At 39.5% G+C, this 25,181-nt stretch overlaps 1 protein-coding gene across 2 annotated transcripts in view; it reads left to right on the top strand.

The window, feature by feature from the left end:
* Positions 1–25,181, top strand: part of WDR76 (WD repeat domain 76) — a gene marked incomplete at its 5' end in the record, with an annotated part of 70,737 nt that overhangs the window by 28,475 nt on the left and 17,081 nt on the right. For both annotated transcript variants that reach the window (XM_079700526.1, XM_079700525.1), the window contains 4 exons: positions 7,730–7,856; positions 9,715–9,816; positions 9,917–9,960; positions 10,834–10,987. In XM_079700526.1, the coding sequence (XP_079556652.1) occupies positions 7,730–7,856; positions 9,715–9,816; positions 9,917–9,960; positions 10,834–10,987 (427 nt within the window). The remainder of the gene's footprint in view (positions 1–7,729; positions 7,857–9,714; positions 9,817–9,916; positions 9,961–10,833; positions 10,988–25,181) is intronic.

Here is a 25,181-nt window from a genome sequence, read left to right as displayed (position 1 = left end):
CCCCAATCCCCACCAGTGAAGGGGCTTCCTAGTGTGTGGAAACTTTTCCTCCTTCACAGCTCCCTCCCAGAGGTACAGGTCCCGTCCCTATTTTTTTGTCTTTGCTTATCCTTTTCTCTTTTGCCCTACCCAGGTATGTGGGGAGTTTCTTGCCTTTTGGGAAGTCTGAGGTCTTCTGCCAGTGTTCAGTATGTATTCTATAGGAATTGTTCCACATGTAGATGTAGTTTTTTTTTTTTTTGGTACACGGGCCTCTCACTGTTGCGGCCTCTCCCGTTGCAGAGCACAGGCTCCGGACGCAGAGGCTCAGCGGCCATGGCTCACGGGCCCAGCCGCTCCGCAGCATGTGGGATCTTCCCGGACCGGGGCACGAACTCGCGTCCCCTGCATCGGCAGGTGGACTCTCAACAACTGCGCCACCAGGGAAGCGCCCTTCTAGTGTATTTTTCATTTTAGTTATTGTATTGTTCATTTCTTTTTGTTTGTTGTTTAGTTATTCTAGGTCTTCATTAAACATTTCTTGTATCTTCTGAATCTGTACCTCCATTCTTTTTCTGAGATCTTGGATCATCTATACTATCATTACTATGAATTCTTTTTCAGGTAGATTGCCTTTCTCCACTTCATTTAATTGTTCTTCTGGGCTTTTATCATGTTCCTTAGTGTGGGATATGTTTCTCTGCTGTCTCATTTTGTCTAACTTCCTGTGATCGTGGTGTCCATTATGCAGGCTGCAGGGTTGTATTTCTTCTTCCTTCTGCTGCCTGCTCCCTGGTGGATGAGGCTGTCTAAGAGGCTTGTGCAGGCTTTCTGGTGGGAGGGACTGGTTACTGCCCACTGGGGTGTGGAGCTGGGTCTTGTCCCTCTGTTTGGCAGGGCTGGGTCATGCTGTGTGTTTAGTGGGCAGCTGTGTGCTCAGGAAGACTTTAAGTAGCCTGTCTGCTGATGGGTGGGGCTGTGTCCCGCCCTGTTGATTGTTTGGCCATGGGGTCCCAGTAATGGAAGCTTCAGGTTGTTGGGTGGGGCCAGGTCTTGGTACGACATTGGTGGCCTCCAAGAAGGCTCACACTGATGAGTACTCCCCAGAACTACTGCCGCCAGTGTCTTTGTCCCTGCAGTGAGCCACAGCCACCCCTGCCTCCAATGGAGACCCTCCATTATTGGCAGGTAGGCCTGGTACAGTCTCTTATGAGGTCACTGCTTTTTTCCCTGAGTCCTGGTGCGCATGAGACCTTGTGTGTGCCCTCCAAGAGTGGAATTTCTGTTTCCCCAGTCCTGTGGAATTCCTGCGATCAAACTGGCCTTCAAAGCCAGGTTCTCTGGGGACTTCTTCTCCTGTTGCCAGAAACCCAGGCTGTAGATGCTGATGTGGGGTTCTCCCTCCTGTGGGAGAACTTATGTGGTATAAGTATTTTCCAGTTTGTTAGTCATCCACCTGGCAGGTATGGGATTTGATTTTACTGCGATTGTGCCTGTTGTACCAGCTCCTTGCGGCTTCTTCTTTGTCTTTGGATGTAGGGTATCTTTTCGCAGCTTCCAGCGTGTTTTTGTTGATGGTTGTTCAGCAGTTAGTTGTGATTTTGGTGTTTACGTAAGAGGAGGTGAGCTCACTTCCTTCTACTCTGCCATCTTGTCTTTTTGTCTGGAAACTCCAGTCTTAGTGAGACAGGTGTAATCTGGTCAGCAACAACTCCATGAATCTGGGATTATATCTGAGTAAACTGGATGCTTGTTGGTCCTTTTAAGAAAGTGTCCCTGGAAAAGGTGTGAGTAGTAATCACAGAAGGTTCTCAAGAGCACCATTCACCTTGTGCTGTTTATTACAATGGATATGACTCAGGAACAGCCAGATGGGATAGATGCATCATGCAAGGCATGGGGAAAGGGCACGGAGCTTCCATCTCTCTCTGAGAGCATCACTCTTCTAGCATCTCTCCGTGTTCACTGTCTCAGAAGTTCCTAATTTGCTTTTCCTTTGATGGATAACTTCCCAGGGTACAGAATTCTAGGTTGGGTTTTTCTTTTCTCTCAACACTTTAAATATTTTCACTCTCTCCTTGCCTGCATGGTTTCTGAGAAGATAGATTTAATTTCTATCTTTGTTCTCTGTAGGTAAAGTGGTTTTTCCTTCTGGTTCCTTTCAGGATTTTATCTTTAATTTTTCTGTAGTTTGGAAATGAATTGCCTAGTTGTAGATTTTGTTTGTTTGTTTTCATTTTTGTTTTTGCATTTATCTAGCTTGATGTTCTCTGAGCTTTGTAGATCTGTGGTTTGGTGTCTGACACTAATTTGGGGGGAATTTTCAGTTATTATTTCAAATATTTCTTCTATTACTTTTTTCTTCTCGTATTCCCATTATTTATATGTTATACTTTTTTGTTATCTACGTTCTTGGTTATTCTGTTCTGTTTTTTGTCTTTTTCTCCTTGCTTTTCAGTTTTAGAGACTCCTATTGAGATATCCCCAAGGTCAGAGATTCTTTCCTCAGCCATGTCTAGTCTATTACTGAGCCCATCAAAGGCATTCTTCATTTCTATTATAGTGTTTTTGATCTCTGGCATTTCTTTTTCATTCTTTCTTAGTATTTACATCCCTCTGTTGACATCGCTTATCTGTTCTTTCATGGTGTCTATTTTATCCATTGGAGCCCTTAGCATGTTAATCACAGTTGTTTTAAATTCTTAGTGTGATAATTTCAACATTTCTGCCATGTCTGGTTTTGAAGCATGCTCTGTTTCTTTTTTTTTTTTTTTTTTTTTTTTTGCGGTACGCTGGCCTCTCACTGTTGTGGCCTCTCCCGTTGTGGAGCGCAGGCACAGCGGCCATGGCTCACGGGCCTAGCTGCTCCGCGGCATGTGGGATCTTCCCAGACTGGGGCACGAACCCGTGTCCCCTGCATCAGCAGGTGGACTCTCAACCACTGCACCACCAGGGAAGCCCTGCTCTGTTTCTTTAAATTGTGTTTTTTGCTTTTCAGTGTGTCTTGTAATTTTTTCTTGATAACTGGACGTGATGTACCAAGAAAAAGTAACTGTTATAAATAGGTCTTTAGCAATGTGGTGGTGAGATGTTGGGGGAGGGGAGCATTCTGTAGTCTTGTTATTAGTTCTCAGTCTCTGACTGAACCTATGTCTTTGGATTGTGAACTTCACAAGTGTTTTAGTTTTTTCCTCTCCTTAGGTTGGAGAAGATGGCAAGAGTGGGCTGCTGTTGGGTATTTCCCTTCCCCAGGTTAGTTAGCCTCTGACAATATCCTAGCAGGTTAGGCTCTGGTTAACTTATTTCTCCTGAGGGCAGACCTGTTAAGAAGAACAGAGTGCTCTGGCCTATTTCAAAACTCTTCCTTTTCTCCTCCCCCTGCTAGAAGCATGAGGAGATTTTTCTCTGATATTTACTTTGAGGGCCTGGTCAAGCTCCTGGATATAAATCTTACAAAATTGTGGGGGTGAGGCCCCCTTGAGGTTTCTTTTTTTTTAAGATTTTATTTTTAGAGCAGTTTTAGTTTCACAGCAAAATTGAGAGTAATTTACAGAGATTTCCATCTCCTGCCCAACACATGCATAGCTTCTCCCATTATCAGAATCACTCACCAGAGTGGTACGTTTGTTACCAAGGATGAACCTAGCTTGATACATCATAATCACCCCAGATCTGTAGTTTACCTTAGGGTTCACTCTTGGTGTTGTTCATTCTTTGGGTTTGTACAAACGTATAATAACATATATCTATCATTATAATGTACAGAGTATTTCACTGCCCTAAAATCCTCTGTGCTCTGCCTTTTCATCCCTTATCACCCTCACCCCTTGCAATCACTGATCATTTTTGCCTCCATAGTTTTGCCTTTTCCTGAATGTCAGTCATGTATTTGGAATCATACAGTATGTAGTCTCATTCAGGTTGGCTGCTTTTTTTAGTAATATGCATTTAAGTTTCCCCCATGTCTTTTCATGGCTTAATAGCTCATTTCTTTTTTTAAAAATATTTTTATTATGGATCTTTTGTTATTTAGATCATTTCAGCAAAAAGATTAAGGCTAAATTACAATGGAACTGCCATTGACTAAGTAATGTGAGAGATCTACTTTTCTCCAACTACCAGTCTTTTTACTTTTTTCAGAGTTCAGTCACCATAGGTCAAATTCTTTTGGAGATAAATGTCAGTTTTAATAATATACGATATCAGGCTTTAGTTCTGTTTACAGTGCTATAAATATCTTTGTGACAAAAGATTTAGAGGACTTTGAAATTGGCACATTACTTATAATATTTTAATACTATAAAAGTTAATAAAGACTGTTAAATTTACCAAAGACTTCTGGAGGAATCTTTGGTAAATTTAACCAGTATTTAACCAAGTGTATAACAAGTATACTTGGTTGTGCTTTATACCTCATTGTTAAGCTAAAGTGGTAACATTTAAGTTAAAAGGTACTGGTTACAGTCTTTTTAAGGCTGTGGGCCAGAGATCATTTCAAATTTTTGGTCTTCATATTAGGTTTCATAGCAGTACAGTTTAAGTGTAGTTGATTTACAATATTATATTATTTTCAGGTGTACAACATGGTGATTTAAAACTTTTATAGATTATACTCCATTTATAGTTACTATAAAATGATGTCTGGGGCTTCCCAGGTGGCGCAGTGGTTGAGAGTCTGCCTGCCGATGCAGGGGACGCGGGTTCGTGCTCCGGTCCGGGAAGACCCCACATGCCGCGGAGTGGCTGGGCCTGTGAGCCATGGCCGCTGAGCCTGCTCGTCCGGAGCCGGTGCTCTGCGGCGGGAGAGGCCACAACAGTGAGAGGTCCGCGTACTGAAAAATAAATAAATAAAATGATGGCTGTATTCCCTGTGCTATAAATATATCCTTGTAGCTTATTTATTTTGTACAAAGTGGTTTGTACCTCTTAACCTCCTACCCCTGTCTTGCCCCTCCCCTCTTCCCTCTCCTACTGGTAACCACTAGTTTGTTCTCTATATCTGTGAGTCTGTTTCTGTTTTGTTATATTCATTCATTTGTTTTATGCTTTAGATTCCACATGTAGGTGATAACATACAGTATTTATCTTTTTCTGTCTGATTTATTTCACTAAGCCTCCAGTTTCAGTCATGTTGTTGCAAATGGGAAAACTTCACTTTTTTATGGCTATGTAGTATTACATTGTATGTATGTATGTGTATATATATATATATATATATACCACATCTTCTTTATCCATTCATCTGTTGATGAACTTTTAGGTTGCTTCCATATCTTGTCTATTATAAAAAAAATGCTGCTATGAACATTGGGGTGCATGTATTTTTTTTTTTCTTTTTGGCTGCACTGGGTCTTTGTTGCTGTGTGCAGGTTTTCTCTAGTTGCAGTGAGCGAGGGCCACTCTTTGTTGCGGTGTGTGGGCTTCTCATTGCGGTGGCTTCTCTTGTTGTGGAGCATGGGCTCTAGGTACACGGGCTTTGGTAGTTGCAGCACACGAGCTCAGTAGTTGTGGCATGCAGGCCCTAGAGCACGCGGGCTTCAGTAGGTGTGGTGCATGGGCTCAATACTTGCAGTGCACGGGCTCTAGGGTGCATGGGCTTCAGTAGTTGTTTCGCGCAGGCTCAGTAGTTGTGGCTCACAAGATCTAGAGCACAGGGTCAGTTGTGGTGCATGGGCTTAGTTGCTCCGCGGTATGTGGGATATTCCCAGACCAGGGCTCGAACCCGTGTCCCTTTCACTGGCAGGCAGATTCTTAACCACTGCACCACCAGGGAAGTCCTGCATGTGTCTTTTTGAACGAGTGTTTTTCTTTTCTTTGCATAAATTCCCAGGAGTGGAATTGCTGGATAATATGGTAGTTCTATTTTTAGTCTTTTGAGGAACATTTATACTGTTTTCCACAGTAGCTGCACAAATTTACATTCCCACCAACAGTGTACAGAGGTTCCCTTTTCTCCACATCCTTGCCAACACTTGTTATTTGTGGTCTTTCTGATGATAGCCATTCTCACAGGTGTGAGGTGATATCTCAATGTGGTTTTCATTTGTATTTCCCTGATGATCTAATCTTTTCATTTGTGCCTGTTGGCCATCTCTATGTCTTCTTTGGGTCCTCTACCCATTGTTTAATCAGATTTTTTTTGTTTTTGATGTTGAGTTATATGAGCTGTTTATCTATTTTGGATATTAATCTGTTATTGGACAAATCATTTGCACAAATCTTCTTCCCTTCAGTCAGTTGCCTTTTCATTTTGTTGATGGTTTCCTTTGTTTTGCAAAAGTTTTTAAGTTTGATTAGGTCCCATTTGTTTATTCTTTACTTTTGTTGCTCTTGCCTGAGGAGACACATCCAAAAAATATTGCTAAGACCAATGTCAAAGAGTGTAGTACCTGTGTTTTCTTCTAGGAGTTTTATGGTTTCAGGTCTTACATTAAAGCCTGTAATCCATTTTGAGTCTGTTTTTGTATATGGTGTAAGAAAATGTTCTAGTTCCATTATTTTACATGTAGCTGTCTAGTTTTCCCTGGAGTTTTTAACTCTCAGACTTGTGTACACTGAACCCCCAGCAATTGGTCAATTACAGTTCAGGCTTTCCTACCCTGGTGCTGGTTCCCATGATGGTTTCCATTTCTAAGTCTGCTCCAATAAGCCATGACTTCTTGCATTTGCCTGTCTGTCTCTCCAGTATTAGGCTCAGCAGTTTCTACTGTGCCCTCATTTCTCTTAAGGATCCTAGAAGAGTTGATTTTTTAGTCTGTTCAGCTTTTTACTTGATAAGACAGTGCAGTGACTTTCAAGCTCTTTAAATTTGGAACTGGAAACTGGAAGTTCTGAACTACTTTTTTAAAATAAAAAAATTATGCATAAAAAAGTAGGATATGGGCTTCCCTGGTGGCGCAGTGGTTGAGAGTCTGCCTGCCGAGGCAGGGGACGTGGGTTTGTGCCCCGGTCTGGGAGGATCCCACATGCCGCGGAGTGGCTGGGCCCGTGAGCCATGGCCGTTGAGCCTGTGCATCCGGAGCCTGTGCTCCGCAAGAGGAGAGGCCACAACAGTGAGAGGCCCGCGTAACAAAAAAAACAAAAAAAAGTAGGATATGTATATGATTTAAAAAAGTAAACTATATGGAAGGCAATGCAATGAAACATTTAAGTCTCTTTCCTATCCTGGACCTTAGTTCTCCAGGCCTTTTCCCTAGAGGAAACCACTGTTAATAGTTTCATGTGTATTCTTCCATAGGTAATCTCAGCAATTACAAATGTATGTGTATATATTTTGTAAAAAAGCAAATGGAACCATATTCAACATGTACTGGACCTTGTTTTTGCTTCTTGTATCTTAGAGTTCATGTCATATCAGCACACAAAAATCTATTTCTTTTTTTATGACTGCATAATATTCTGCTAGATATGTATGTCATAATTTATTTAACACCCCTCACCTCCCCATGATGAACATTTATGATGTTTCCAGGCTTTTAATTAAAATCAGTGTAGGGACTTCACTGGTGGTCCAGTGGTTAAGACTCCGTGCTTCCATGGCAGGGGGCACGGGTTTGATCCTGGGTTGGGAAAGTTCCACATGCTGCGCAGTGTGACGAAGAAAAATAAAAAATCAGTGTAGCCATGTATATACATCTTTGCAATGTGTGAATATATCTGTGAGATAGATTACTAGACGTTATCTCCTTGATATTAATAAATACATATAACTTTTATGAGTATAACATGATGTTTTCCCCCACTCCTTTAGAAAGAAGCCTAAGAAGAAAGAAAATGAGACTGGATGTAGAAGGTCAATGCGATTACTAAAAGTTGATCCTTCAGGAGTTTCATTACCAGCAACTCCAACCCAGCCAATATTAGTAGCAGATGAAAATGTAAGAAAGAGTGCAAATACAATATATTAACCAATAAAATACTAAAAAATTTGAAGTGTTTGAAAGTAGAGTAAAAATTCATTAAATTATGTTTAATTTGTACTTCATTAATTTAATACTTTGTTGTATGGTTGTATGGTTTAATGAGTAAGATTTCAAACTCATAAAAGACTGGCTTGGATTCTATATTTCTGCAGACTTACCCTGTGTGGGATTGTGGGTAAATTCCTTAGTCTTTCTGAGCCCCAGTTTCCCCATTTTTAAAATGGCAACACTAGCAGAAACCTCTCAAAGAGGTGTTGTGAGGGATAAATGAAATAGTATCTATAAAGTTTCTTACATTATATTAAGGACTTAGTAAGCAATAAATGGTAGTTATTAATATTATTAGTAATAAATAATATATGTCAGTAGTGATGGGGTTCTCTTACTGTAGTTTAATTTTATGCTATCAGTGAGTGGAAAGAGTTTTATTTACCAAATTTATTGTCTAAATAAGATTATGAGTATATTTTTTATTCAGGAGCACCTACTGTTTTTAATACTTTGTATCTAAGTGCTTAATTATAAATTGGAAGATTAGCCTGGTGCTTTGAGAGCTAATTGCAAATTAAGTTGCTAGGGGAAGAGTAGCTTTCAAATTTTTTTTTTTTTTTTTTTTTTTTTGTTTTTGTGGTACGTGGGCCTCTCACTGTTGTGGCCTTTCCGGTTGCAGAGCACAGGCTCCGGACGCTCAGGCTCAGCGGCCATGGCTCACGGGCCCAGTTGTTCTGCAGCATGTGGGATCCTCCCGGACTGGGGCACGAACCTGTGTCCCCTGCATCGGCAGGCGAACTCTCAACCACTGCGCCACCAGGGAAGCCCTCAAATTTTTTTGAAGCCTCCATCCATCCATGATAAGAAATACATTTACATTGAACCCATGCCACACACACACACACACACACACACACAACTGAAACAAAACTTTTGTGAAATGATACTTATCCTTACTACATGTGATACGCTTTTGTATTTCCTAGTCTGTTCTTTTCTCATTCACTAAAACACACTGTTGGTTGTAATGTATTAAAATGATTTCACGACCTATGGGTTACAACCTGTGATTTAAAAAACACTGACATACAGAAAGAGAAAGACAAATATCATATGATATCACTTAATATGTGGAATCTTAAAATGTGGCACAAACGAACCTATCTACAAAACAGAAACTCACAGAAATAGAGAACAGACTTGTGGTTGCCAAGGGGGGGCAGTGGGGGAGGGAAGGACTGGGAGTTTGGGGTTAGCAGATGTAAACTATTATATATAGGATGGGTAAACAGCAAGGTACTACTGTATAGCACAGGGAACTATATTCAGTATCCTGTGATAAACCATAATGGAAAAGAATATAAAAATAGAATGTCTATATGTGTATAACTGAGTCACTTTGCTGTACAGCAGAGATGGACACAGCATTGTAAATCAACTATACTTCAATTAAAAAAATAAAAAATAAAAAACACTGACATAGAGTAATAACTTTGAGGTGTGAAATTGAACTGATCTGAGTCAATTCCCAGCAGCTTCAGGTATTGACAGTGTAACTTTGGACAAATTAACTTCTCTAAGTTTCATTCCACTGTCTTTATAATGTGCTATCTCATTCACTGGATTATTAAGGGGATTAAATGAGATAATACATGTTATTACTTTACAGGATACTTGGCATTCATTCATTGAACAACTGTTTTTGAATGTTAACTATGTGTCACCACTGTTGTTGGTATTGAAAGTAAAGTAGTAAGAAATCTTAAGCTTACATTTTAGGGCAGAGCGACAACCAACTTTTTTTTCTTATTTTTTATAACAGCCTTTGTTACCTCCTGGGCCTTTAGAAATGACTTCTGAAAATCGAGATGATAACAGTGAACTATTTAAAGGATTTCTGCAGACTTGGGCAGAAGTGAGCAAGATATCACTTGGGAGGGTAAGCCCAAGCTTTTAGAATCATCTGTTAAGCAAATTTTAGTACATATATTAACTTAGTGCTTTGGTTTCTCCCATTGTTTCAGACAAGAAGTAAAAACACTGAGAAGGAGTTATCTAGCATTAAAAGGTGAGTTAAAATTCCTTGCCTTTGTTTTACATTTTCTGAGATCTTTATAACTTAAAGACTATACCATTACAGGAAATTTGAAAATGAGGTGAGAAAAATTATCCATCATATTTCTACCCTAACAACTGTTGTTTTTGTATATTTCCTTTCGTGTATCACCATATGCAATACCACTAGGATATAAGCTTCATGAATGCATGGATTTTGTCTCAATAACCAGAACAGTGCATTTCACATAGTATATATTCATTCAGTGTTTAATAAATGAGTGAAATCACATACATTTTTACTTTGTTATGTTCTAATATATGTACAGTTTTGCATTATGCTTTTCTGTTAACATTGTGGTTGCATGTTACTAGAGTCTTTAAATTTATTGAATAATTGCATAATATTTGATTTAGCAGGTAGAATTTACTTAACCTCCTCTTACTCCTTTGGTATTTGGAATTGTTTTCTATTTAGTTTTGAGTGTTTGTATGTGTGTTTGTTGAAGTTTATATTGTGATAGGGGATTATTTCCTTAGGATAGATTCCAGAATTGGGATTAATGTGTCAAATATTATGGACATTTTCATGGCTTTTAGGACATGCTGGATTGTTTTCCAAAATCTTTTTTAAAAATTTCTGAAAATCTTAAGTGAATTTACTCTGCTGTTAGCAATATATATGAATGTATGTTTAACTGCAGCCTCCTAGCTTTTATAAGTGAAAAATAGTACCCCATTGTTCAATTTTATTTCCTTCGTTGCCAGGAAGTTGAATATTTTCCCACATTTACTAATTGTGATTTTACTTTTTCGAATCATCTTTTACTTGTTTTGACTACTGAGTTTGGTTTTGCTTCTAAATTTAACCTTTTAATCTTCTTAGCTACAAAGCCAATTTAAATGGCATGATCATTAGTGAAGATACTGTTTATAAAGTTACCAAAGGCCCAATATTCTCAATGGCTCTCCACCCATCAGAAATTAGAACTTTGGTGGCAGCTGGGGCCAGATCTGGACAAGTTGGGCTTTGGGATTTGGTAAGTTATTATTAATTGTTTTGAAGATATTAACATTTGAAGCAAATAGTCTGCGAAAGAATAGCCTAGAGCCATGTGTTTCGAGATGTCACTTGAGATTTATAGTTTTGTGCTTTGTGATTCCAAATTTTAGAAACCTAGAGGAATTTAAATTTGCTTTGTAGAACTTTAACATTTTTAGCTTGAATATCTTTAGTCATCTGGGCATAAATTCCTGCCAGGAAAGTTTATTACAACTTTAAGTGTGTATATGAAAAGAATCGTACAAAGTTCTTAGGTTTCTAATTATGTTTAAAATACAGTTTCCAAGCTGGATCAAAATATCTTCCCAAGGATCTTAGGATGATCCTAGTAATTTTTTTTTTAATTAATTTATTTTTTGTCTATTTATTTTTGGCTGCGTTGGGTCTTCATTGCTGCGCGTGGGCTTTCTCTAGTTGCAAGGAGCGGGGGCTACTCTTTTTTTTTTTTTTTTTTTTTTTTTTTTTTTTTTTTTTTTTTTTTTTTTTTTTTTTGCTGTACGCGGGCCTCTCACTGCTGTGGCCTCTCCCGTTGCAGAGCACAGGCTCCGGACACACAGGCTCCGCGGCCATGGCTCGCGGGCCCAGCCGCTCCGCGGCATGTGGGATCTTCCGGGATCGGGGCACGAACCCGTGTCCCCTGCATCGGCAGGCGGACTCTCAACCACTGCGCCACCAGGGAAGCCCCGGGGGGGGGGGGCTACTCTTCGTTGCGGTGCGCGGGCTTCTCATGGCGGTGGCCTCTCTTGTTGCAGAGCACGGGCTGTAGGCACGCAGGCTCAGTAGTTGTGGCACATGGACTCAGTAGTTGTGGCTCGCGGGCTCTAGAGCTCAGTAGTTGTGGTGCATGGGCTTAGTTGCTCCATGGCATGTGGGATCTTCCCGGACCAGGGCTCGAACCCGTGTCCCCTGCATTGGCAGGTGAATTCTTAACCACTGAGCCACCAGGGAAGTCATTTTTTGATGAGTCAGAAACAGGTACTGAATTTCATTTATTGTACATATAATAATGCATTGGTTGCTTTCAGTGTTTACAAAATTGAAAAAACCAAGTTAATGTTCTCTGAATTTATTTTTTAATTGGGGAAGTAGAACAAAGACCTGAAAAATGCCATAAGGACAATTAATGGAGATGGAGAAATCATGGTGACTTGCAGTGGGTTGGGGTTAATAAATAAAATGGATTTTGTAAGTGAGAAGAAATGAAAACCAAATTCTCTCTTATTTTGGGAGCATAGGTTCTCCCTTATTTTGATAAGATATGAGTGGGGGTAGGAGGTGAAAGGATTTGGTAAAGAAAACAGAAGCAGAGAAGTGGGAAGAGGACCAGAAATAGTATAAGGTTGTATAAGCTAAGAGATGAATTTCAAGCATGGGAGTTTGACAGGGCTTTTTTTTTTAGATGAGTTAAAAAGAATGGAAACAGAAAAAGGGCCATTAGTTTTGAAAATAGGGTATCATAAGTGAGTTGAGAGAATAGCTTCAACAATAAGGTAAGAAAGGAACACAGACTTTAGGAGATTAAAAAAAGTATGGGGTGGAAGAAGAAATGGAAGCAATGGATAGACTATTTGTTGAAGAACTTAGAAAAGGAAAAATAGAGAATTAGCATAGTCAAGTGAAGATCTTTTCAGGGTGTGTTGAAGATATGTCGGAAAGTCCCTTTGTCATGTCTTTCTGGTGACTCCAAAAATCTGTATTATTGGGTCTCTGTAGTCCAATATTTTTATCAACTTTCTAATTTTTCAGGACACCTGGCTCTCTCATTAACAGACTGAGCAAGTCTAAAACCATTATCTTGGCTATCCTGTGTGCACTCCACAACTCCCCTAGTTTTTTTAAAAAAAGTTTAGCTTTACTGAGGTATAATTTACATTTTATAAAATCTACACATTTAAAATTTACAGTTTAATAATTTTTAATAAGTTTATTGAGTTGTGTAAAATATCACCATAATTCAGTTTTAGAACATTTTCATCATTCCTGTAAGATTCCTCATGGCTACTTACATTTAATCCTTGTTTCTACCCTTATCCCCAGGCAAATCTCCACAAATTTGCACTTTTTGAACATTTCATATAAATAGAATCATAAAATATGTGGTCTTTTATATTGGCATTTTTCTTTTAGCATAGTTTTTTTTAAAAAATTAATTTATTTTTGCTGCGTTGGGTCTTAGTTGAAGTACGTGGGGTCTTTGTTGAGGCATGCAGGATCTTTTGTTGAGGCGTGCAGGATCTTTCATTGAGGCGTGGGCTTTTTGTTGCGGCGCGTGGGCTTCTCTCTAGTTGTGGCATGTGGGTTTTTCTCTAGTTGTGGTGTGCAGGCTCCAGGGCTCGTGGGCTCTGTAGTTGTGGCATGTGGACTTAGTTGCCCTGCGGCATGTGGGATCGTAGTTCCCCAACCAGAGATTGAACCTGTGTCCCCTGCATTGGGAGGTGGATTCTTTACCACCGGACCACCAGGAAAGTCCCTCTTTTAGCATAGTTGTGTTTTTTTTGTTTTTTTTTTGTTTTTTTTGTTTTTTTTTGTTTTTTTTGTTTTTTTTGTTTTTTTTGCGGTACGCGGGCCTCTCACTGTTGTGGCCTCTCCCGTTGGGGAGCACAGGCTCCGGACGTGCAGGCTCAGCGGCCATGGCTCACGGGCCCAGCCGCTCCGCAGCATGCGGGATCTTCCCAGACCGGGGCACGAACCTGTGTCCCCTGCATCGGCAGGCGGACTCTCAACCACTGCGCCACCAGGGAAGCCCTTTTAGTATAGTTTTAAGGTTTATCTGTCTTATAGCATCTATCAGCACCTCATTCTTTTTTTATTGCTGGATAGTATTCCATTGTTTGATTTTACCACATTTTGTTTATCCATTCATCATTTGATAGACATTTGGGTTGTTTCCACTTTTTGGCTATTCTGAATAATTCTACTATAAACATTTGTGTACACATTTTTGTGTAGGTCTGTGTTTTCATTTCTCTTGGGTTTTGCTAGGTCATATGGTAACTGGTTAACATTTGAGGAACTGCCACGCTGCTTTCCAAAGTGGCTGCATCGTTTTCTATTCCTACCAGCAATGTATGAGGGTTCAAATTTTTCTACATGCTCACCAACATTTATTATTATCTGTCTTTTCGATTATAGTCTTTCAAGTGGGTGGTATCTTCCTAGTGAAGTTGTATCTCCATGTGGTTTTGATTTGCATTTCTCTAATGACTAATGATGTTGAGAATCTTTTCCTGCCACTTGGATATCTTTGGTGAAATGTCTATTCAGATCTTTTGTCAATTTTTTATTGTGTTGTTTGTCTTCTTGTTGAGTTGTAAGAGTTCTTTGTATATTCTAGATACACATCCTTATCAGATATGTGATTTGCAAATATTTCTTCTTTTCATCTTCTTAATGCTTTCCTTTGAAGTGCAAATTTTTGAATTTTGATGATGTCTGATTCATCAAACTTTTAATGGACTGTGTTTTTTGTGTCATATCTAAGAAATCTTTTGTGTAGCCCAAAGTCTTAAAGATTTTCTCCTGTTTTTTTGTAAAAATTTTATAGTTTTAGCTTTCACATTTACTTCACTGATCCATCTTGAATAGTTTTTTTTGAATTATTTTTGTATATGCTGTAAGGTAAGGGCCCAAGTTCATCTTTTTGTATGTGTATATCCAGTTGTCTCAGCACTATTTGTTGAAAAGACTTTTTTTTTTTTTTTTTGCGGTACGCGGGCCTCTCACTGTTGTGGCCTCTCCCTTTGCGGAGCACAGGCTCCGGACGCGCAGGCTCAGCGGCCATGGCTCACGGGCCCAGCCGCTCCGCGGCATGTGGGATCTTCCCAGACCGGGGCACGAACCCGTGTCCCCTGCATCGGCAGGCGCACTCTCAACCATTGTGCCACCAGGGAAGCCCTGTTGAAAAGACTTTTACCTCATTGTATTGTCTTGGCAGTCTCTCAGTTTTCCTCTTAACCTTCTGTCGGATTCCTAGTCTCATCTAGTATCAAAAGATGAGCTGTCATTTATTCGGTCACCCCACCCATTCATTCATTCCACACTTATTGAGTATTTTGTGCTAAGTACTCTTTTTTTTAAAAAATAAATTTATTTCTATATTTATTTTTTGGCTGTGTTAGGTTAAGCCTGCGCGTGGGCTTTCTGTAGTTGCGGCGAATGGGGCTACTATTTGTTGCGGTGCACGGGCTTCTCATTGCGGTGGCTTCTCTTGTTGTGGAGTACGGGCTCTAGGTGTGTAGTCTTCAGTAGTTGTGGCACGCAGGCTCAGTAGTTGTGGCTCACAGGCTCTAGAGCACAGGCTCAGTAGTTGTGGCGCATGGGCTTAGTTGCTCCGCGGCATGTGGGAACTTCCTGGACCAGGGCTCAAACCCGTGTCCGCTGCATTGGCAGGCAGATTCTTAACCACTGCGCCACCAGGGAAGTCCCCTAAGTACTATTCTAATGACTCCCCATCCATACTTGTGAGGAAGGATTGTCTCTGTCCTTATGGAGTTTAGAATTTAGTGGCAAAAGCAGCATGAATGAAATAATTACATGTTTGATAAGTGGAGTGAATTATATACTGTGATTAATGGAGTGGATGAAAAGTAGTGTTATAAAAACACATAACAGGGGAACTGGCCTGATTTTGAGGATCAGGGAAGGCTTCCCTGAGGAAGTGAGACTTGAGTTGAGATTTGAAAGCTAAGTAGGAGTAATAAACCAAGCAATGAAAGGGAAAAGAGCATTTCACACAAGAGGAACAGCATTTCAAGGACCTTAGGCAGGAGGATGCCGCTTGATACATTTAAGGACCTGAAGAATGCCTCTGAAAGAATGCCTCTGTGGCTAGAGCATAAACAGCAGAGGCATAAACGGAAGGGATGAGCGGAATAGGGGGAAGCTGTAGAGGTGGGTAGTGGTCAGATGTATAGCTTTATACATAAAGCCTCTGTAACAACTTCCTGTAAAACAAATGCTGAATAATATTTTCATTTTTCACCTTTTCTCACAAAAGCAAAAATCTTCTTTGGATTCCCTTCAGTTAGCAAAAATAGGTACTAACATAGGTGTTTTGTAAGAGCAAAGTGTCATAAAGCGAACTTTTGAAAAGTGGGGGATACGTGTATTTATTTTTAAATTAATTAAAATAGGAAATTCAGTTCTTCAGTTACACCAGGCACATTTCAAGTGCTTAATAGCCACACATGACTAGTGGATACCATATTGGACAGTGCATACATATAACATTTTTGTCATCTCAGAAAGTTCTTTGGGACAGTGCTGCTGTGGAGCAAGTTAATATCAACATTAATTTGGTAAAATAAGACTCAAAGATAAGGTGATAAAACAACAGAATGAAATGAAAAAGGAGACTGTAGAACTAAGGAAACAAATTGAAGATCAGTGAAACTAATAAATTAGACAAAAGCAAGGAACAGAATATACATTGCTGAAAATGAAATTACAGATATTAAAGGAAAGATACGAGGTAATCTCAAACACAGATGAAAAAAGTTTTATGAGAAAAACCAATAGAAAAGGAAAGCCAGGACCTCCCTGGTGTTGCAGTGGTTAAGAATCCGCCTGCCAATGCAGGGGACACGGGTTCAATCCCTGGTCCAGGAAGATCCCACATGCTGCGGAGCAATGAAGCCCGTGTGCCACAACTACTGAGCCTGTGTGCCACAACTACTGAAGCCCATGCGCCTAGAGCCTGTGCTCTGCAACAAGAGAAGCCACTGCAATGAGAAGCCCGCGCACCACAACGAAGAGTCGCCCCCACTTGCCATGACTAGACAAAGCCCGTGTGCAGTAGCAAGACCCAAGGCAGCCAAAGATAGATAGATAGATAGATAGATAGATAGATAGATAGATAGATAGATAGATAGGTAAATATATAAATTCATTAAAAAAAAGGAAAGGAAAGCCAGTCAAAGATGACCCAACAAATGGAACAGAAAATATATTCAAAGAGAACTTTTCTGAAAAGACAGAATTGAATTGGCAGATTTGAGTGTGTATGCCATGTTCTAGGAAGATTTGGACTTAAAGGATAAAGAATTCTTTAGTCAGGAAAAACAAATTATATTCAAGAAGAAAAGCCAGGTTTGCCTCAGTTTTCTACAGCAACATTTCATGTAATGTCTACAAAGTTCTGAGAGAAGGAAGTGTGTCCTGGAATACATACCCAGCCCAAGATATTATTCTAATGTAAAGACAGCAGGTAGGTCTTTTCACATCTGAAAAAACTCAAGAAATTGAAGACCTATGAGTTCATCTGGAAAAAACTGCTTGATAGCAAATCTTGGCCAGTTGAGAGTAAATCAAAACTAAGGATTCAGGAATGGAGAAGCTTGACAGAAAAATTGATGATGAGTATTGAATCCATTTAAATACAGAACTGGGACTTCCCTGGTCCAGTGGTAAAGAATCTGCCTTCCAATGCAGGGGACGTGGGTTCGATCCCTGGTTGGGGAACTAAGATCCCACATGCTGTGGGGCAACTAAGCCCGCGGGCCTTAACTAGAGAGCCCGCATGCTGCAAACTACAGAGCCCACATGCTCTGGAGCCCACGCACCACAACTAGAGAGAGAAAACCTGCGCGCCACAACTAAAGAGAAACCCATGTGCCACAATGAAGAGCCTGTATGCTGCAATGAAAGATCCCGCGTGCCGCAATCAAGATCCCACGTGCCGCAACTATGACCTGACACAGCCAAAAATAAATGAAATAAATAAATAAATATTTAAATACAGAACTAATATTAAACAGCCATATGAATTATGATTACAGAACTGGATATGAATGTTGTTTACCTGGAAGAAACAAAAATAACAAAATATAGAGATGAAGAAAGGGGAGATTGGAGGAGGGGTGAGAATAATGTTCTCAGTCAATAGAAATTGTCTAAAATTGAGACATCCATAGTTACAGAACTGGATATGAATGTTGTTAACCTGGAAAAAACAAAAATAACAAAATATAGAGATGAAGAAAGGGGAGATTGGAGGAGGGGTGAGAATAATGTTTTCAGTCAATAGAAATTGTCTAAAATTGAGACATGCATAGTTAAATAAAAAAGCATAATGACTAAAACTGCTTTATATTTTATACTTTTTCCTTCTTAGGAGATAGCTCTTGTAAAGAAATACTCGAAGTTCTAAAGTTCCTTCAGCTTGATTTTCTTTTATTATTTTAAAGTATATAGTTAAAATTTTTTAAAATATAAATTTATTTATTTATGGCTGCATTGGGTCTTTGTTGGTGCGCGCAGGCTTTCTCTAGTTGTGGCAAGTGGGGGCTACTCTTCATTGTGGTGTGTGGGCTTCTTGTTGTGGTTGCTTCACTTGTTGCAGTGCATGGGCTCTAGGCATGCGGGCTTCAGTAGTTGTCACACAAGGGCTCAGTAGTTGTGGCTTGAGGGCTCTAGAGTGCAGGCTCAGTAGTTCTGGCACATCAGCTTAGTTGCTTCACAGCATGTGGGATCTTCCTGGACCAGGGCTCAAATCCGTGTCCCCTGCATTGGCAAGTGGATTCTTAACCACTGCACCACCAGGGAAGCCCCTAAAGTGTAGTTAAATTTAATACTATTTAAAGTGGCCTTTTTTTTTCCTCTAAATTTCTTCTCTGTCCTTCTATCTGTATAAGTAAGTACATTTAAAGACATCTTTAATGATCACTTAGTATTTTAATGATAATTTTGGTCAATTTTGGGTTTTGAATGATTTTTCAAAACTTTTGTCTTTGTATATTCCTTTGTATATTTGTTTGAGTTCCTTATAACAATGGAGAGTTTTGTTTTTCTAAAAAATATATGCTATAGACAAATATGCCAAAATGTTAACAGTGGTTAACTCTGGGTAGGAGGAGGAGTTTGTGTGATTGTAATTTTTTTTCTTCCTTCTCTTTTCAGATTTCTTTACATTTTTTTCTCTTTATTTAAAAACTTAAATAAAAAAGACGAAAACAAAAGTGTTTGAGTATTTCAGAGCCGACTAAGCTAGATTTAGAAAGTTGTTCTGGTTCATAATATGACATATGGCATAAGAATATAACATCAGAATCCAAAAAATGATGATTTCGGAGTTGGTAATCCAGTTGTGGAAAGGATAATCCTTAGAAGTAGTAATATTACTACTGAAATTCAAGTTCATGCATTTTTAAAAATTTATTTATTTATTTACTTATTTAGGGCTGTTATTTATTTATTTATATTTGGTTGGGTCTTCGTTGCTGTGCGCGGGCTTCTATTTGCGGTGACTTCTCTTGTTGTGTACTACGGGCTCTAGGCTTGTGGACTTCAGTAGTTGTGGCACGTGGGCTGACTAGTTGTGCCTCGCAGGCTCAGTAGTTGTGGTTTGCAGGCTCTAGAGCGCAGGCTCAGTAGTTGTGGCACATGGGCTTAGTTGCTCCGCAGCATGTGGGATCTTCTCAGACCAGGGCTCAAACACATGTGCCCTGCATTGGCAGGTAGATTCTTTTTTTTTTTACATCTTTATTGGAGGATAATTGCTTTACAATGGTGTGTTAGTTTCTGCTTTATAACAAAGTGAATCAGTTATACATATACATATGTTCCCATATCTCCTCCCTCTTGCGTCTCCCTCCCTCCCACCCTCCCTATCCCACCCATCCAGGTGGTCACAAAGCACCGAGCTGATCTCCCTGTGCTATGCGGCTGCTTCCCACTAGCTATCTATTTTACATTTGGTAGTGTATATATGTCCATGGCACTCTCTCGCTTTGTCACAGCTTACCCTTCCCCCTCCCCATATCCTCAAGTCCATTCTCTAGTAGGTCTGTGTCTTTATTTCCGTCTTACCCATAGGTTCTTCATGATATTTTTTTTTTTACTTAGATTCCATATATATGTGTTAGCATACGGTATTTGTCTTTCTCTTTCTTTTTTTTTTTTTTGCGGTATGCGGGCCTCTCACTGTTGTGGCCTCTCCCGTTGCAGAGCACAGGCTCCGGATGCGCAGGCTCAGCGGCCATGGCTCACGGGCCCAGCCGTGGCATGTGAGATCCTCCCGGATTGCGACACGAACCCATGTCCCCTGCATCGGCAGGCGGACTCTCAACCACTGTGCCACCAGGGAAGCCCCTGTCTTTCTCTTTCTGACTTACTTCACTCTGACAGACTCTAGGTTCATCCACCTCACTACAAATAACTCAATTTCGTTTCTTTTTATGGCTGAGAAATATTCCATTGTATATATGTGCCACATCTTCTTATCCATTCATCCGATGATGGACACTTAGGTTGTTTCCATCTCCTGGCTATTGTAAATAGAGCTGCAATGAACATTTTGGTACATGACTCTTTTTGAATTATGGTTTTCTCAGGGTATATGGCCAGTAGTGGGATTGCTGGGTCATATGGTAGTTCTATTTGTAGTTTTTTTGTTCGTTTGTTTTTTGGTTTTTTTTTTGCGGTACGCGGGCCTCTCACTGTTGTGGCCTCTACTGTTGCGGAGCACAGGCTTAGCGGCCATGGCTCACGGGCCTAGCCGCTCCGCGGCATGCGGGATCCTCACGGACCAGGGCACAAACCCGCGTCCCCTGCATCGGCAGGCGGACTCTCAACCACTGCGCCACCAGGGAAGCCCTATTTGTAGTTTTTTAAGGAACCTCACACTGTTCTCCATGGTGGCTGTACCAATTCACATTCCCACCAGCAGTGCAAGAGTGTTCCCTTTTCTCCACACCCTCTCCAGCATTTATTGTTTCTAGATTTTTTGATGATAGCCATTCTGACCGGTGTGAGATGATATCTCATTGTAGTTTTGATTTGCATTTCTCTAATGATTAATGATATTGAGCATTCTTTCATGTGTTTGTTGGCAATCTGTATATCTTCTTTGGAGAAATGTCTGTTTAGGTCTTCTGCCCATTTTTGGATTGGGTTGTTTGTTTTTTGCTATTGAGCTGCAAGAGCTGCTTGTAAATTTTGGAGATTAATCCTTTGTCAGTTGCTTCATTTGCAAATATTTTCTCCCATTCTGAGGGTTGTCTTTTGGTCTTTTTTACAGTTTCCTTTGCTGTGCAAAAGCTTTGAAGTTTCATTAGGTCCCATTTGTTTATTTTTGTTTTTATTTCCATTTCTCTAGGAGGTGGGTCAAAAAGGATCTTGCTGTGATTTATGTCATAGAGTGTTCTGCCTATGTTTTCCTCTAAGAGTTTTATAGTGTCTGGCCTTACATTTAGGTCTTTAATCCATTTTGAGCTTATTTTTGTGTATGGTGTTCGGGAGTGTTCTAATCTCATACTTTTACATGTACCTGTCCAGTTTTGCCAGCACCACTTATTGAAGAGGCTGTCCTTTCTCCACTGTACATTCCTGCCTCCTTTATCAAAGATAAGATGACCATATGTTCGTGGGTTTATCTCTGGGTTTCTATCCTGTCTCATTGATCTTTCTGTTTTTGTGCTAGTACCATACTGTCTTGATTACTGTAGCTTTGTAGTATAGTCTGCAGTCCGGGAGCCTGATTCTTCCAGCTCCGTTTTTCGTTCTCAAGATTGCTTTGGCTATTCGGGGTCTTTTGTGTTTCCATACAAATTGTGAAATTTTTTGTTCTAGTTCTGTGAAAAATGCCAGTGGTAGTTTGATAGGGATTGCATTGAATCTGTAGATTGCTTTTGGTAGTAGAGTCATTTTCACAATATTGATTCTTCCAATCCAGGAACATGGTATATCTCTCCATCTATTTGTATCATCTTTAATTTCTTTCATCAGTGTCTTATAATTTTCTGCATACAGGTCTTTTGTCTCTTTAGGTTTATTCCTAGATATTTTATTCTTTCTGTTGCAGTGGTAAATGGGAGTGTTTTTTTTATTTCACTTACAGATTTTTCTTTATTAGTGTACAGGAATGCAAGAGATTTCTGTGCATTAATTTTGTATCCTGCTACTTTACCAAATTCATTGATTAGCTCTAGTAGTTTTCTGGTAGCATCTTTAGGATTCTCTATGTATAGTATCATGTCATCTGCAAACAGTGACAGCTTTACTTCTTCTTTTCCAATTTGGATTCCTTTTATTTCCTTTTCTTCTCTGATTGCTGTGGCTAAAACTTCCAGAACTATGTTCAATAAGAGTGGTGAGAGTGGACATCCTTGTCTTGTTCCTGATCTTAGTGGAAATGGTTTCAGTTTTTCACCATTGAGGATGATGTTGGCTGTAGGTTTGTCATATATGGCCTTTATTATGTTGAGGTAAGTTCCCTCTATGCCTACTTTCTGGAGGGTTTTTATCATAAATGGGTGTTGAATTTTGTCGAAAGCTTTCTCTGCATCTATTGAGATGATCATATGGTTTTTCTCCTTCAATTTGTTAATATGGTGTATCACGTTGATTGATTTGCATATATTGAAGAATCCTTGCATTCCTGGAATAAACCCCACTTGATCATGGTGCATGATCCTTTTAATGTGCCGTTGGATTCTGTTTGCTAGTATTTTGTTGCGGATTTTTGCATCTATGTTCATCAGTGATATTGGCCTGTAGTTTTCTTTCTTTGTGACATCCTTGTCTGGTTTTGGTATCAAGGTGATGGTAGCCTTGTAGAATGAGTTTGGGAGTGTTCCTCCCTCTGCTATATTTTGGAAGAGTTTGAGAAGGATAGGTGTTAGCTCTTCTCTAAATGTTTGATAGAATTCGCCTGTGAAGCCATCTGGTCCTGGGCTTCTGTTTGTTGGAAGGTTTTTAATCACAATTTCAATTTCAGTGCTTGTGATTGGTCTGTTCATATTTTCTATTTCTTCCTGATTCAGTCTTGGCAGGTTGTACATTTCTAAGAATTTGTCCATTTCTTCCAGGTTGTCCATTTTATTGGCATAGAGTTGCTTGTAGTATAATCTCTCATGATCTTTTGTAGTTCTGCAATGTCAGTTGTTACTTCTCCTTTTTCAGTTCTAATTCTATTGATTTGAGTCTTCTCCCTTTTTTTCTTGATGAGTCTGGCTAATGGTTTATCAATTTTGTTTATCTTCTCAAGGAACCAGCTTTTAGTTTTATTGATCTTTGCTATCGTTTCCTTCATTTCTTTTTCATTTATTTCTGATCTGATCTTTATGATTTGTTTCCTTCTGCTAACTTTGGGGTATTTGTTGTTCTTCTTTCTCTAATTGCTTTAGGTGCAAGTTTAGGTTGTTTATTCGAGATGTTTCCTGTTTCTTAAGGTAGGATTGTATTGCTATAAACTTCTCTCTTAGAACTGCTTTTACTGCATCCCATAGGTTTTGGGTCGTCGTGTCTCCATTGTCATTTGTTTCTAGGTATTTTTCGTTTTCCTTTTTGATTTCCTCAGTGATCACTTCGTTATTAAGTAGTGTATTATTTAGTCTCCATGTGTTTGTACTTTTTACAGATCTTTTCCTGTAATTGATATCTAGTCTCATAGTGTTGTGGTCAGAAAAGTTACTTGATACAATTTCAATTTTCTTAAATTTACCAAGTCTTGATTTGTGACCCAAGATATGATCTATTCTGGAGACTGTTCCATGTGCACTTGAGAAAAATGTGTATTCTGTTGTTTTTGGATGGAATGTCCTATAAATATCAATTAAGTGCATCTTGTTTAATGTATCATTTAAAGCTTGTGTTGCCTTATTTATTTTCATTTTGGATGATCTGTCCATTGATGCAAGTGGGGTGTTAAAGTCCCCTACTATGAATGTGTTACTGTCGAGTTCCCCTTTTGTGGCTGTTAGTATTTGCCTTGTGTATTGAGGTGCTCCTATGTTGGGTGCATAAATGTTTACGATTTTTATATCTTCTTCTTGGATCGATCCCTTGATCATTATGTAGTGTCCTTTGTCTCTTCTAATAGTCTTTATTTTAAAGTCTATTTTGTCTGATATGAGAATTGCTACTCCAGCTTTCTTTTGATTTCCATTTGCATGGAATATCTTTTTCCATCCCCTTACTTTCAGTCTGTATGTGTCTTGAGGTCTGAAGTGGGTCCCTTGTAGACAGCATATATATGGGTCTTGTTTTTGTATCCATTAAGCCAGTCTGTGTCTTTTGGTGGGAGCATTTAATTCATTTACATTTAAGGTAATTATTGATAGGTATGTTCCTATTGCCATTTTCTTAATTGTTTTTGGTTTGTTATTGTAGATCTTTTCCTTCTCTTGTGTTTCTTGCCTAGAGAAGTTCCTTTAGCATTTGTTGTAAAGCTGGTTTGGTGGTGCTGAACTCTCTCATCTTTTGCTTGTCTGTAAAGGTTTTAATTTCTCCATCAAATCTGAATGAGATCCTTCCTGGGTAGAGTAATCTTGGTTGTTGGGATTTCTCCTTCATCACTTTAAATATGTCCTGCCAGTCCTTTCTGGCTTGCAGAGTTTCTGCTGAAAGATCAGCTGTTAACCTTATGGCGATTCCCTTGTGTGTTATTTTTTGTTTTTCCCTTGCTGGTTTTAATATGTTTTCTTTGTATTTAATTATTATTATTTTTTTTTGTGGTACGCGGGCCTCTCACCGCTGCAGCCTCTCCCGCTGTGGAGCATAGGCTCCGGACGCGCAGGTTCAGCGGCCATGGCTCACGGGCCCAGCCGCTCTGTGTCATAGGGATCCTCCCAGACCGGGGCACGAACCCGTGTCCCCTGCATCGGCAGGCGGACTCCCAACCACTGCGCCACCAGGGAAGCCCTTTGTATTTAATTTTTGACAGTTTGATTAATATGTGTCTTGGCATGTTTCTCCTTGGATTTATCCTGTATGGCACTCTCTGTGCTTCCTGGAGTTGATTAACTATTTCCTTTCCCATATTAGGGAAGTTTTCAATTATAATCTCTTCAAGTATTTTCTCAGTCCCTTTCTTTTTCTCTTCTTCTTCTGGGATCCCTATAATTCGAATGTTGGTTCGTTTAATGTTGTCCCAGAGGTCTCTGAGACTGTCCTCAGTTCTTTTCATTCTTTTTTCTTTTTTCTGCTCTGCAGTAGTTATTTCCACTATTTTATCTTCCAGGTCACTTATCTGTTCTTTTGTCTCAGTTATTCTGCTATTGATCCCATCTAGAGTATTTTTAATTTCATTTATTGTGTTGTTCATCATTGCTTATTTCATCTTTAGTTTTTCTAGGTCCTTGTTAAATGTTTCTTTCATTTTCTTTATTCTATTTCCAAGATTTTGGATCATCTTTACTATCATTATTTTGAATTCTTTTTCAGGTAGACTGCCT

This window comes from Hyperoodon ampullatus, assembly GCF_949752795.1.
Source record: "Hyperoodon ampullatus genome assembly, chromosome: 3".
NCBI lineage: Eukaryota > Metazoa > Chordata > Mammalia > Artiodactyla > Ziphiidae > Hyperoodon > Hyperoodon ampullatus.
This window is presented reverse-complemented; position numbering and strand designations above follow the sequence as displayed.